Source organism: Oncorhynchus kisutch, linkage group LG26, assembly GCF_002021735.2.
Source record: "Oncorhynchus kisutch isolate 150728-3 linkage group LG26, Okis_V2, whole genome shotgun sequence".
Classification (NCBI taxonomy): domain Eukaryota; kingdom Metazoa; phylum Chordata; class Actinopteri; order Salmoniformes; family Salmonidae; genus Oncorhynchus; species Oncorhynchus kisutch.
In genome coordinates this window covers 7312897-7326664 of record NC_034199.2, presented here as the reverse complement: position 1 = coordinate 7326664, position 13768 = coordinate 7312897, and the positions used below count along the sequence as shown (strand labels likewise).

At 39.8% G+C, this 13768-nt stretch overlaps 1 protein-coding gene across 2 annotated transcripts in view; it reads left to right on the top strand.

Moving 5' to 3' along the window:
• esyt3 (extended synaptotagmin-like protein 3) overlaps positions 1–13511 on the top strand; it is a 36758-nt gene extending 23247 nt beyond the window's left edge. The window contains exons 17-23 of one of the 2 annotated variants that reach the window (XR_004205672.1): positions 4684–4833; positions 5551–5894; positions 6519–6598; positions 7540–7671; positions 7900–8005; positions 9391–9440; positions 12932–13503. Coding sequence is in view for 1 of the 2 variants with exons in the window: in XM_020461291.2 (XP_020316880.1) it covers positions 4684–4833; positions 5551–5894; positions 6500–6598; positions 7540–7671; positions 7900–8005; positions 9391–9440; positions 12932–12971 (921 nt within the window). In the remaining variant the exon portion in view is untranslated. Of the gene's footprint in view, positions 1–4683; positions 4834–5550; positions 5895–6499; positions 6599–7539; positions 7672–7899; positions 8006–9390; positions 9441–12931 lie in introns of both variants that reach the window. The other variant, XM_020461291.2, reaches the window with a different exon arrangement.
• Positions 13512–13768: the final 257 nt, after the last annotated feature.

The window sequence follows — 13768 nt, the reverse complement described above, 5'->3', positions numbered from 1 at the left end:
CTCTTTGTTTCTTGGGACCTAGAACAGTTATCTCTGTGTTGTCCGAGTTTAAAAGTAGAAAGTTTGCAGCCATCCACTTCCTTATGTCTGAAACACACAGGCTTCTTGCGAGGGCAATTTTGGGGCTTCACCATGTGTCATTGAAATATACAGCTGTGTGTCATCCGCATAGCAGTGAAAGTTAACATTATGTTTTCGATTGACATCCCCAAGAGTTTAAATATATAGTGAAAACAATAGTGGTCCTGAAACGGAACCTTGAGGAACACCGAAATTTACATTTGTTTTGTCAGAGGGCAAACCATTCACAGAGACAAACTGATATCCTTCCGACAGATAAGATCTAAACCTGGCCAGAACTTGTCCGTGTAGACCAATTCCGGTTTCCAATCTCTCCAAAAGAATGTGGAGATTGATGGTATCAAAAGCAGCACTAAGGTCTATGAGCATGAGGACAGATGCAGAGCCTCGGTCTGATGCCATTAAAAGGTAATTTACCACCTTCACAAGTACAGTCAGTGCTATGATGGGGTCTAAAACCAGACTGATGCATTTCGTATACATTGTTTGTCTTCAGGAAGGCAGTGAGTTGCTTTCTAATAATCATGATCTTTTTCTCAAAGAAGTTCATGAATTTATTACTGCTGAAGTGAAAGCCATCCTCACTTGGGGAATGCTGCTTCTAAGTTAGCTTTGCGACAGTATAAAAAATAAATGTAGGATTGTTCTTATTTTCCTCAATTAAGTTGGAAAAATAGGATGATTGAGCAGCAGTAAGGGCTCTTCGAGACTGCACGGTACTGTCTTTCCAAGCTAGTCGGAAGACTTCCAGTTTGGTGTGGCGCCATTTCCGTTCCAATTTTCTGGAAGCTTGCTTCAGAGCTCGGGTATTTTCTGTATACCAGAGAGCTATAGTTTGTTATTAGAAATGTTTTTTGTTTTTAGGGGTGCAACTGCATCTAGGGTATTGCGCAAGGTTAAATTGAGTTAACTGATTTTCTGACGTCCTTGGGTAGGCAGAGGGAGTCTGGAAGGGCATCAAGGAATCTTTTGTGTTGTCTGAAAATGGCTGTTTAGCAATGACTAACAACCCATTTGAAAGAGCTTGACAAATTTAGAAAATAATAAAATGGGAAAATGTTAAATAATCCAGGTGTGCAAAGCTCTTAGAAATTTAGCTAGAGACTCACAGCTGTAATAACTGCATTGTATTAACATGTATTGACTCAGGGAGTTGAATACTTATCTAATCAATATATCTTAGCTTTTAATTTTTCATAAATATTAGTATTTTTGAGCAGATCGTTGACAAAAAAAATGACAAATCCATTTTAATCCCACGATGTAACAACAAACGTGGAACAAGTCAAGTGGTCTGTCTACCCAGACCTTGGCCCAAAATAGTTGTGTTTTGTGGATTATTTGAAAGTAGTCCAATTTAAGATGGTCAACTAAAGGCAATTATTTCCTTTGATATTAAATAACTAATTGTATTTTAATATAGGACAATTATTTAAAAACGAACATAAAATATTCCATAAACATTTGAAGAACCAAAACTAAACCAGTGCGTTTAATTACTCAAAAGTACATCATTAAGCCATGGTTTGGAGGGCTTTCAGATCGTAGTAAATCAAAGATTGTCTGGAACCACTTTTGCAGATTCAAAACATCTAACAAAACACATTTTGAGAATAAATTTAACCAATTCATAAAGTTCTTCTTTAAGAGGCTCCTCTGTCCTCTACTCATTACCTGTATTAATGGCACCTGTTTGAAGTTGTTATCAGTATAAAAGACACCTGTCCACAACCTCAAACAGTCACACTCCAAACTCCACTATGGCCAAGACCAAAGAGCTGTCAAAGGACACCAGAAACAAAATTGTAGACCTGCACCAGGCTGGGAAGACTGAATCTGCAATAGGTAAGCTTGGTTTGAAGAAATCAACTGTGGGAGCAATTATTAGGAAATGGAAGACATACAAGACCACTGATAATCTCCCTCGATCTGGGGCTCCATGCAAGATCTCACCCCGTGGGGTCAAAATGATCACAAGAACGGTGAGCAAAAATCCCAGAACGACACGGGGGGACCTAGTGAATGACCTGCAGAGAGCTGGGACCAAAGTAACAAAGCCTACCACCAGTAACACACTACGCCGCCAGGGACTCAAATCCTGCAGTGCCCGACGTGTCCCCCTGCTTAAGCCAGTACATGTCCAGGCCCATCTGAAGTTTGCTAGAGAGCATTTGGATGATCCAGAAGAAGATTGGGAGAATGTCATATGGTCAGATGAAACCAAAATATAACTTTTTGGTAAAACTCAACTCGTCGTGTTTGGAGGACAAAGAATGCTGAGTTGCATCCAAAGAACACCATACCTACTGTGAAGCATGGGGGTGGAAACATCATGCTTTGGGGCTGTTTTTCTGCAAAGGGACCAGGACAACTGATCTGTGTAAAGGAAAGAGTGAATGGGGCCATGTATCGTTAGATTTTGAGTGAAAACCTCCTTCCATCAGCAAGGGCATTGAAGATGAAACGTGGCTGGGTCTTTCAGCATGACAATGATCCCAAACACACCGCCCGGGCAATGAAGGAGTAGCTTCGTAAGAAGCATTTCAAGGTCCTGGAGTGGCCTAGCCAGTCTCCAGATCTCAACCCCATAGAAAATCTTTGGAGGGAGTTGAAAGTCTGTGTTGCCCAGCAACAGCCCCAAAACATCACTGCTCTAGAGGAGATCTGCATGGAGGAATGGGCCAAAATACCAGCAACAGTGTGTGAAAACCTTGTGAAGACTTACAGAAAACGTTTGACCTCTGTCAAGGGTATTGAGAGAAACTTTTGTTATTGACCAAATACTTATTTCCCACCATAATTTGCAAATAAATTCATTAAAAATCCTACAATGTGATTTTCTGGATTTTTTTTTCTCATTTTGTCTGTCATAGTTGAAGTGTACCTAATGATGAAAATTATAGGCCTCTCATCTTTTTAAGTGAGAGAACTTGCACAATTGGTGGCTGACTAAATACTTTTTTGCCCCACTGTATATGTGTGGTGTACAGAGATGAGGTAGTCATTCAAAAATAATTTCAAGCACGATTATTGCACACAGAGTAAGTCCATATAGCTTATTACGTGACTTGTTAACCTTTCTTGCACAGGCATTCCGCTAGCGACCCACCTCGACAACATCCGGTGAAATTGCAAAGCATCAAATTCAAAATACTGAAATAGTCATAATAAACATTCATAAAAAATACAAGTGTTATACATCGGCTTAAAGATTTAACTTCTTGTTAATCCAGCCGCTTTGTCAGATTTCAAAAAGGCTTTACGGCAAAAGCATACCATGTGATTATCTGAGGACAGCGCCCCGCTTCAAAAGCATACAAACATTTTACAACCAAGTACAGGAATTACAAAAGTCAGAAATAGCGATTAAAATTAATCACATACCTTTTGAAGATCTTCATATGGTTGCAGTCACAAGAGTCCCAGCTACACAATAAATGTTTGTTTTGTTCGATAAAGTCACTCTTTATGTCCCAAAAACTCTGTTTTGTTGGCACGTTTTGTTCAGTAATCCACTGGCTCAAAACATGTAGACAAATACATCCTAATTTTAGTGGTAAATTTTGTCGAAACATGTCAAACGATGTTTGTAATTCATCCTCCGGTTGTCAATTGTCTAAATAATCGATAATATTTCAACCGGACAATACTTTATTCAATAGAAAGGAAAAACAACGAAGGGCGCACACTCAGTCACACTCGCAAACCAGCACTGCATGATTCTACAGTCCACTGACAGAAAGGTCTCATTCTTCTTCATTTTTCAGAAAACAAGCCTGAAACAATATCTGAAGACTGTTGTCATCTATTGGAAGCCATAGGAACTGCAATCTGGGTCTTCACCCATTAGATACTACCCACGTAAAAAAATCCCACTCCCTGGATGGATTTTCCTCAGGTTTTTGCCTGCCTTATCAGTTCTGTTCTACTCACAGACATTATTTTTCACAGTTTTGGAAACTGTAGCGTGTTTTCTATCCAAATCTACAAATATATGCATATCCCAGCTTCTGGGCCTGAGTAACAGGCAGTTTACTTTGGGCACGCTTCTCATCCAGATGTCGAATTACTGCCCCCAAGCCATAAGAAGTTTAAAGCAAATTTTTACTCCTAAACGTATTTAGGCTTTCCATAACAAAGGGCTTGAATACCTTTTTGACTCAAGACATTTCAGATTTTTATTTGTAATTCATTTGACATTATGGGCTATTGTGTGTGTAGACCAGTGATGACATCTGAATTTAATCCATTTTAAATTCAGACACACCAAAAATGTGGGAAAAGTCAAGGGGTGTGAATACTTTCTGAAGGCACTGTAGAAACAGAAATAAAGTACACAATTACCATTGTAATCAGTGATGGGATTGTTTTTAAAACAAAAATAATTCTGGATGAGGCAAATATTTAGATCGAAACTGAATGTTTGATATTTTTCCATACCGCTCTAACACATGTAGGCTACTCAGGTAATTATATGCTCGTATCACAATGTAAATAGCACATGGAATGGGATTTGATCCTTTGTTTCTGTGTGTGAGAGTGCCACTGTGTCTTCTGGCCATAAAAATACAATGACAAAAGTATAATTATATTTCTATACAGGTCAAAGAGCACGATAAGAAGACGTTACTAGGCACACTCAATGTGCCCCTCAGCCGGCTCCTCAACACGTCAGATATGACCTTGGACCAGCGCTTTCTGCTGGAGCGCTCTGGGGCCAACAGCCAGATCAAGATGAAGGCCACTCTCAGAGTGAGGGGAAAACTGCTCACATATCAGTGTTCTGCTTCAGGGGTTGGGTAAATGGGGCTTAATGTGAGGTGAGACTGGATCCGTGTTGCAGGCTTAGACTGGATTGGTGCCCTATAGTCTCACATGGAATGGTTAGGTGTGATGTATGTAAATCTGTTCTCAGACCAGTGTCTTTGATTTGTGTCAAGTTGGGTTGGGCGTCAGGTGGATATTGTGGTCTGCAATTATTATTTGGACTTGTTTGAGCTAGAACAGTGACTTGCAGGTCACTTCTGTTGCAGATTAACTTTTTTTATTTGGTTCAAATTATAGGGATTGGGCTAGATTTGACTGCCACGTCCGTTTGCGATATTACAACAAAGAAGTTACTTGAAACAACGAGCAATTTTTTTCTTTATTTTTGCCTCGGACATCATTGCATGCGTGCTAGAAAAGCAGAGTATGTACTGCATTTATTTATTTTTTACCACGATGCTGGATGATCCTCCTCTTTTTCATCAACAAACAAAAACAATAATATATGTGCTGCGGTGAACAGTGGTGCTATTTCACCTTATGTGGATTTCAGCTTTAACAGTGGTTGACGAGAGATGTGCTAATGTGACAGGGCTATTGCAAGCTGTACACTATCTAGCTGTAAGTGGCGAATAGCCGTATTTTTACTGTGTCTGCCTTTTAGTGTCCTTGACATTGTCCCTACCCTCTATTCAAACACAGATCCTGACCCTGGAGAAACCAGAACCAAAGGTCATTCTCAATCCTCCACCTCATCCTCAGCCCCAGCCCTTACAAAACCCACCCACCACATCTCCTACTCCTTCTCCCTCCCCGTCCCCCTCATTTTACACCACCCCTACTGCTACAGCCCTGGACAGTTCCACCAATGGGTTCCATGGAGATTACGTGCGCGACCGCCACGGGTCTTTCCTGGCCGCCGACGGCCGGAGGACAGTCCCTTCCACCCCAGCACACATTCGGCGCTTCGACTCCCAAAGCCTCCTGTCGGAGAACTCCATCGCCTCATCCCGTTTTGACTTGACTGAAGGGGCCCCCTATCCTGAGTGAGTCACTAACTTACTATCAACAGTTCATTTGGATCCAAATGGGCCGAAACGGAAAGAGATTAACATAAAAAACATATTGGTTATCGTTGCAAAATGTTTTTCTACACTTTGCTATGGTGCACACTAATGAATGCACCACAGTTGGGGTCATTGGTTGGTAGTTACGTATAATATTGAAATAAATAGCTTAAGATTCAAACAGTCTTATTTGTGTATATTGTTTGTTTTTATATATATATACTCAGTGATGTGTGGTGATGAGTCCTGACTTTGTACACTAAAAATAAAGTATTGCCATTTTAGTGTCACAGCTCATCTGTGCTTGTTTGATTCTGGAAAGTTTCTCATCTGGTGTAGACTAACTCAAACATATTGTTGAGTCTTCGGTCCTAACTTTGTACATAAGCAGTCCAAATGAATGAAAAGATGAGCACTGGAAATTACATGGTGCTTATCTTTTCCATTCATTTGTAGAATGTGTGATATTGCTGGATCTACAAAACAGATGGCCTGGGATCTTGACAGAAGACTACTTTTGAGGTCTGAAAACATCTGGCAAAATGTGATTTTGATGTGTAATGTCCCTTTAACAATGACTCCAGCTACATCATGAACCACCAGGGGACCTTTGGGGAGATACAGCTGACAGTGCGCTATGTTACCCTGAGGAGCCGTCTCATCATCCTGGTCAACTCCTGCAGGTACTGTGCCTGGGAAACCTACACATGCCACACATCCCCACTCTATCTGTGTACTGTCTTTATCACACTCACACTCACACTCACACTCACACTCACACTCACACTCACACTCACACTCACACTCACACTCACACTCACACTCACACTCACACTCAAACACAGGCACGTGCACAGATATGGTTCTAGGGGTGTCTGATCATCTGACCTTTTGCCCTCCTATGAGGAAAGTGCCTTTTCAGATTGGTAGTGTTTTAAAATAAACATTTTTGTTTTAGTCTCTTTTCTCTCCTGTTCTGCAATTAGTTGCCCATGACACTAGCTAATAATAAATAAATAAAATGTTACTTGAACAACTCCGGCTCCTCTGAGCGCGCACACTGCACTTGTCCTCCTGCTGCTGCTGCACAAGCAGAAGCTACCGGCGCCTAGCGCTAGTATGAGTAGTGGCACACAAGGTACTTTTTTAAATTTTATGTCGTCTTTCACGGTCACGGACAGAGAAGGATTCAATTTGACTGTTTTTAAGTAGGCATACAATGCAGACTTTTTTTTTCACTTTGACCACCTGCCCCTCCAAAGATCTGTACATGGCCCTACACACACACACACACACACACACACACCCACACACACTTATTCACTCATCTCATATCTTGATGGATACAAACATACTGATATGCTGTACACTCATATGGACATGTATTTCCAAATCACCGTTAGCACCCAGTCCATTGTGTAAACGTGTTATGATCTTTACTCTGTAATACAATTGAATACTCTTAACGTTGTTTAGAATGGCACTCCTGAGGACGAGCAGACATTCAGAATAGAACATGTTCTCTGCCCTACATCCTTCTCTTCACTTGGTTCCTTCATATAGAGCCATACTCTGCTAGGTCCTTCTCACCCAAGCCTTACTATTTTTGCTCTTTACTCCACAGGAACTTGTTTGCCTGCAGCAAGGATGGCTCAGATGCTTACGTCCGCCTTTACCTCCTCCCCGACCAGTCCTGGAAGCATCGCATGAGAACACAGGTGAAGAAGAAGACGGTGACTCCTGTCTTCAATGAGAAGTAAGGGCCTACCTCCTTTGACCAGCAGAGGGCATTCATTTTTGTGTCCATAGGTAGCCTGGAATCCAAGCTGCTTCTCCGAGCATAGTGAAACTGCATATGAGTTTCGATTCCAGGCTTATGAACATAAGGCCAATTCCATCTAAACTCTGTCAATTTAAGAAATACATTCAGGGCACCCTTCTGAATGCGAGTCTCTGACAAACATGTTGTTTTTACATCTCTCAGGTTTGAGTTTGACATGTCCCTGGAGGAAGCAGGGACTAGGAAGCTGGACGTGGCGGTCAAAAACAACCGGATGTTCCACACGCGGGAGAGGAAAGAAATTGGAATGGTAGGTAGCAAATAGGGAGGTTTAGGAGGTTTAGTAGGGAGGTTTAGGTTTAGGCTGCTGTCACTATGGAAGCTCTAGTCTAGAGTTTAGTCTAATCTATGTTTAGAAGCATTTTTTAAACTTTTTCCATTGTTAAATTAGTAATACATATATGTAATTGTTGTAAATAATCTGTGTGTGCTTCATTCACTATCATCCTAAATCAAAATATATAATTATTTTGACATTGAATTATTTCATATTACGCTAATTCCCCTATGCCGGAAAGAATGTTTTCACCACACACTATTTACACTATTTACTATTTACACATTCCTTTTACCTCAGATGAGGATAGTATTAAAGTTTATAGTCATCAAGATTACACAAAATCGATTGCTTAAGGATGCCTGTAGCTCAGGACCTGAAGCAAAGTATATGTATATTCTTGTTACCATTTGAAAGGAAACACTTTGAAGTTTGTGGAAATGTGAAATGAATGTAGCACATTACATTACAAAACTTTTTTTTTCTTCTTTGAAATGCAAGAGAGAGGCCATAATGTATTATTCCAGCCCAGGTGCAATTTAGATATTTGCCACTAGATGGCAGCAGTTTGTGTGCTGACTGATCCAGTGAACCATTGCATTTATGTTCAAAATGTTGTATCAAGAATGCCCAAATGTGCCTATTAATAACTTTTCTAATTCCTAACTGTGCTCACTCCTAAAACACTCCTAAAACAATAGCATGGTATTCTTTCACTGTAGTAGCTACTGTAAATTGGACAGTGCAGTTAGATTAGCGAGATTTTAAGCTTTCTACCAATATCAGATATGTCTATGTCCTGGGACATTTTCTTGTTACTTACAACCTCATGCTAATTGCATTAACCACCAATCCTGTAGAGGTTAACCTTTTTAAACTGACTCAAAACTGATATTTATTGATTAAATTTGACTAAATTAGTATAATGAGTAATCCAGCAATGTCACAAGTTAATTAACATGAGAAAACTCAAGAAAATAGCAGCTCTACAGAGCGCCAATGGCTACAGTGAATGGCTAAATTAGTTCTGGACAAAAAGGGTCCATGGAGCTCCTCCTCCTCACCACTCTCTATTTAGAAATCCATGTGAGAATATGATTCGCCAAAAATAGGAAAAATAAAAACCTTTTTTTTTTTTTAAAAGCCACTTGGCTATAAATTTAAAAAATCATAACAGGAAGCAGGAACCGTATCATATTCAATTTGTTTTAGGAATATACATTGTACTGTTAACATTTTCCGACAGGATTCTTCAAAAGGTTTTTAAATTGTTTTAAAATTGCGATATCTTGTGTTTTATAAATCTAGGTAAATCTTGTTGAGTGTATTAACAGATCTGCTGTTCATTTTGTCCACAGGTACTAATAGATCTTTCTCAGATGGACCTGGTAAAAGGTTTCACAGAATGGTAAGCAAGGAACTTCATCTTCTTTTCAATAATTGGAGCAGTCTCCATTTCCTCCTTCTCTATTCATCTAATGGTGTGGTCAGCATTTTCTGTACTACAAAGGGACTGATCCTTTAGCTCTGCAATTGAGTGCTTCTTCTCTTCTAAAGGAGGCAGTGTAGCACCTGGAGTCTTGAGGTATATCCGGTAACCTGATAGGTCAGCATTGGAGAGGAAGGGGTGGACCCACATTCATGACAATGTCATACTTTTTCTAAAACTGTGATTGAATGAATGTGTGTGGGCTGTTGATATTGCCATCTGGGAACGCTATAATGTCCAAAAGTTATGGGCAGAGTTAGAAAGTTGGCTGGCAGAAGGATTACAATGTAAATGTACTTTTAATACATCTGTCTGCATATTTCAAGACATGGCATATGAGGGTGCAGTAAGATACCCTCATGGTTTGGACAATACTTTTCTCGTCAATCTTCTTGGAAAAAATTTATAATTAACTGTAAATCAACCAATCCTCCATTGTTAACACAATAGAAAGGTCAACTGCGACAGAGAGAAACGAAATTGTGCAGTTGTAGGCCATGTGGCGGTGAGTGATGGTAGGTGGGTCTGGGCAGGGATGTTGTGGATGTGTGTGTGTGTGTGTGTCTGTATGCTGTTCAATCAATGAAATGTAATAAGGGCTTTATAAATACATCAGCTGATGTCACAAAGTGCTGTGCAGAAACCCAGCCTAAAACCCCAAACAGCATGCAATGCTGTTGTTTGTATATGTATGTTTTGTATTGTTAAGAAGAGAAAAAAAAGTTACTTATGCTGGCTAAAGAATTCAGAACATAGTCGGTAAAGGTAAATATGCACAATTTTACCACCCTGTCTCGCTTGCTTGTGGTTCTGGGAATAACAGCCCATAAAAATTCAGTTCATCATAAAAGATTACTCATAACCACAGGACCTATACAGTCTTTGCTGATGTTTATTGTCAACATTTCTGTTGACTGTCTTGATGGCTACTAACCGAAACATTGACAATCAATGTGCAGAGATAAATTGTGTGTATGGGAGTCATCTCATGGCCAAAAGTTTTGAGAATGACACAAATATTCATTTCCACAAAGTTTGCTGCTTCAGTGTCTTTAGATATTTTTGTCAGATGTTACTATGTAATAGTAACTGAAGTATAATTACAAGCATTTCATAAGTGTCAAAGGCTTTTATTGACAGTTATACATGAAGTTGATGCAAAGAGTCAATATTTGCAGTGTTGACCCTCAATATTCAATATTTTTTATTCAATATTGCAGTGTTGGCCCTTCAAGACCTCTGCAATCCGCCCTGGCATGCTGTCAATTAACTGATAGCAGCCCATTCTTGCATAATCAATGCTTGGAGTTTATCAGAATTTGTGGGGTTTTGTTTGTCCAGCCGCTTCTTGAGGATTGACCACAAAATATTGATGTTTTGTTCCCCGAGGCACTTAGTTATCACTTTTGCCTTATGGCAAGGTGCTCCATCATGCTGGAAAATGCATTGTTTGTCACCGAACTGTTCCTGGATGGTTGGGAGAAATTGCTCTCGGAGGATGTGCTGGTACCATTCTTTATTCATGGTTATTCAAATTGTGAGTGAGCTCACTCCCTTGGCTGAGAAACAACCCAACCCATGAATGGTCTCAGAATGCTTTTACTGTTGACATGACACAGGACTGATGGTAGCGCTCATGTTCTTTTCTCCGGACAAGCTTTTTTCCAGATGCCCCAAACAATCGGAAAGGGGATACATCAGAGAATATGACTTTACCCCAGTCCTCAGCAGTCCAATCCCTGTACCTTTTGCAGAATATCAGTCTCCCTGATGTTTTTCCTGGAGAGAAGTTCTTGGCTGCCCTTCTTGACAACAGGCCATCCTCCAAAAGTCTTTGCCTCACTATGCGTGCAGATGCACTCACACCTGCCTGCTGCCATTCCTGAGCAAGCTCTGTACTGGTGGTGCCCCTATCCCGCAGTTGAATCAACTTCAGGAGACGGTCCTGGCGCTTGCTGGACTTTCTTGGGTGCCCTGAAGCCTTCTTCACAACAATTGAACCTCTCTCCTTGAAGTTCTTGATGATCCGGTAAATGGTTGATTTAGGTGCAATCTTACTGGCAGCAATATCCTTGCCTGTGAAACCCTTTTTGTGTTTCCTTGCAGGTAACCATGGTTGACAGAGGAATAACAATGATTCCAAGTGCCACCCTCCTTTTAAATCTTCCGTTCTGTTATTCGAACTCAATCAGCATGACAGAGTGATCTCCAGCCTGGTCCTCGTCAACACTCACACCTGTGTTAACGAGAGAATCACTGACATGATGTCCTTTTGTGACAGGGCTGAAATGCAGTGGAAATGTTTTTGGGGAAATCAGTTAATTTGCATGGCAAAGAGGGACTTTGCAATTAATTGCAATTCATCTGATCACTCTTCATAACATTCTGGAGTATATGCAAATTGCTATCATACAAATTGAGGCAGCAGACTTTGTGAAAATTAATATTTGTGTCATTATCAAAACTTTTGTCCATGACTGTATCCTACTAGTTGTACTAAGCTACCTGCCTATTCTCTCAGAGATCTCCCTCTTTATCATTAGTGTGTCCTCTGTCCCTGCAATTGAACCTTCAGTAACTAGTTCTGGTGTCAATCACTATCAACAGATCTAAAAACAAATGTTAATCATTTTCAGAAACTGTTGTCGCTGTCTGATGAAAACCTTGTCGCCAAAACAGAAACTTTCCAGGAAATGATTTATTTTCCCATTTCGAACATACAATTATGGAACTTCAGAAGATATTTTCAATAAATGTTCTTGGTCCTAGAGTACATTGAGGGGAGTTAGTGCATTCAGTAAATTTATTTTTAAAAGCATGCTAGATATACACTGAGTATACCAAACATTTGTAACACCTTCCTAATATTGAGTTGCACCCCGCCCCGTTTGCCAATTCGTTGGGGTATGGACTCTACAATGTGTTGAAAGCTTTCCACAGGGATGCTGGCCCATGTTGACTTCAATGCTTCCCACAATTGGCTGGATGTCGGGCCATTCTTGATACACATAGGAAACTGTTGAGCGTGGGAAAAACCCAGCATCGTTGTTGCAGTTCTTGACACAAACCGGTGTACCTAGCAACTACTAAGATACACCATTCAAAGGCACTTAAATCTTTTGTCTTGCCCATTCACCCTCTGAATGGCACACATACACAATCCATGTCTCATGGCTTAAATATCATTCTTTTAAACTGTCTCCTACCCTTCATCTACTCTGATTGAAGTGGATTTAACAAGTGACATCCATAAAGAATCATCGACTGACCAGGTGAATCCAGGTGAAAGCTATGTCATGGAAAGAGCAGGCATTCTTAATGTTTTGTATACTCAGTATATGTCAATCACAATAAATCTAAATATATGGGCCTTTGTGATCTGAAATGTTCCCATTACCATTCTCCAACAGGTATGAACTCACTCTGCCCAGACTGAAGAAAATCGCCTAGAGGGAAGACATTTACTCATCAGCCACATCAATGGGTGCTGCGTGTGTGTAGTTCTCAATAAAAAGATAACTGCAGTGGATATAGCCACTTTGAAAATATATATATATATATATATATATATATACTGTAAGGAAACAAAACCAGTGTCTACAGTAGCAACTTCTATGCTCATTCCTCTCAGGGTCTGAATTGTGCTGTGATTCACCTCAAAGTTCAAAGGCACAATTAATTTGTTATTAAAATAGTTATTTTACTTATTAGAAGTCAAAATGCCCAACCTGCACATACTATGTTTTAATTTAAATACGATACGGGTGCTCTTTATATAAATGTAGATGTTAATGTTACTTTTTTAAGACAGGCATGGGGTTTAAATCTTCTTTGTTTAAACATAGGAAAAAATTCCCGAACCAAAGCAATATAATCAACTTTTCTAGTGCCTTGTGAAAGTATTCACTATACCTTTTCCCAGTTTCACGTTTGCTTTAAATTAATATAATTTCCAAATAAAAAAACAAAGCTGTCTTGATTGCATTGGTATTGAGTTTGAGTTCATTTTTACAGGGACGTTTTTTACAGGGACATTAATCAACGTTTCAGTAAAAGTGCCAGTTGTTTAGCCAGCCGGCTAATTTTCAACCGCAGTTCCTGGGCAGGTTATTAAAAACAATTACAATGACAATACATACAAATAATGAGCAGTGAGCACATTCAGAGCAACATATGAATGGATGCAGCCCATCTGTGTGCAATAACAGTGAGTATGTTAACATGCACACTAATAATTTGATTATGAT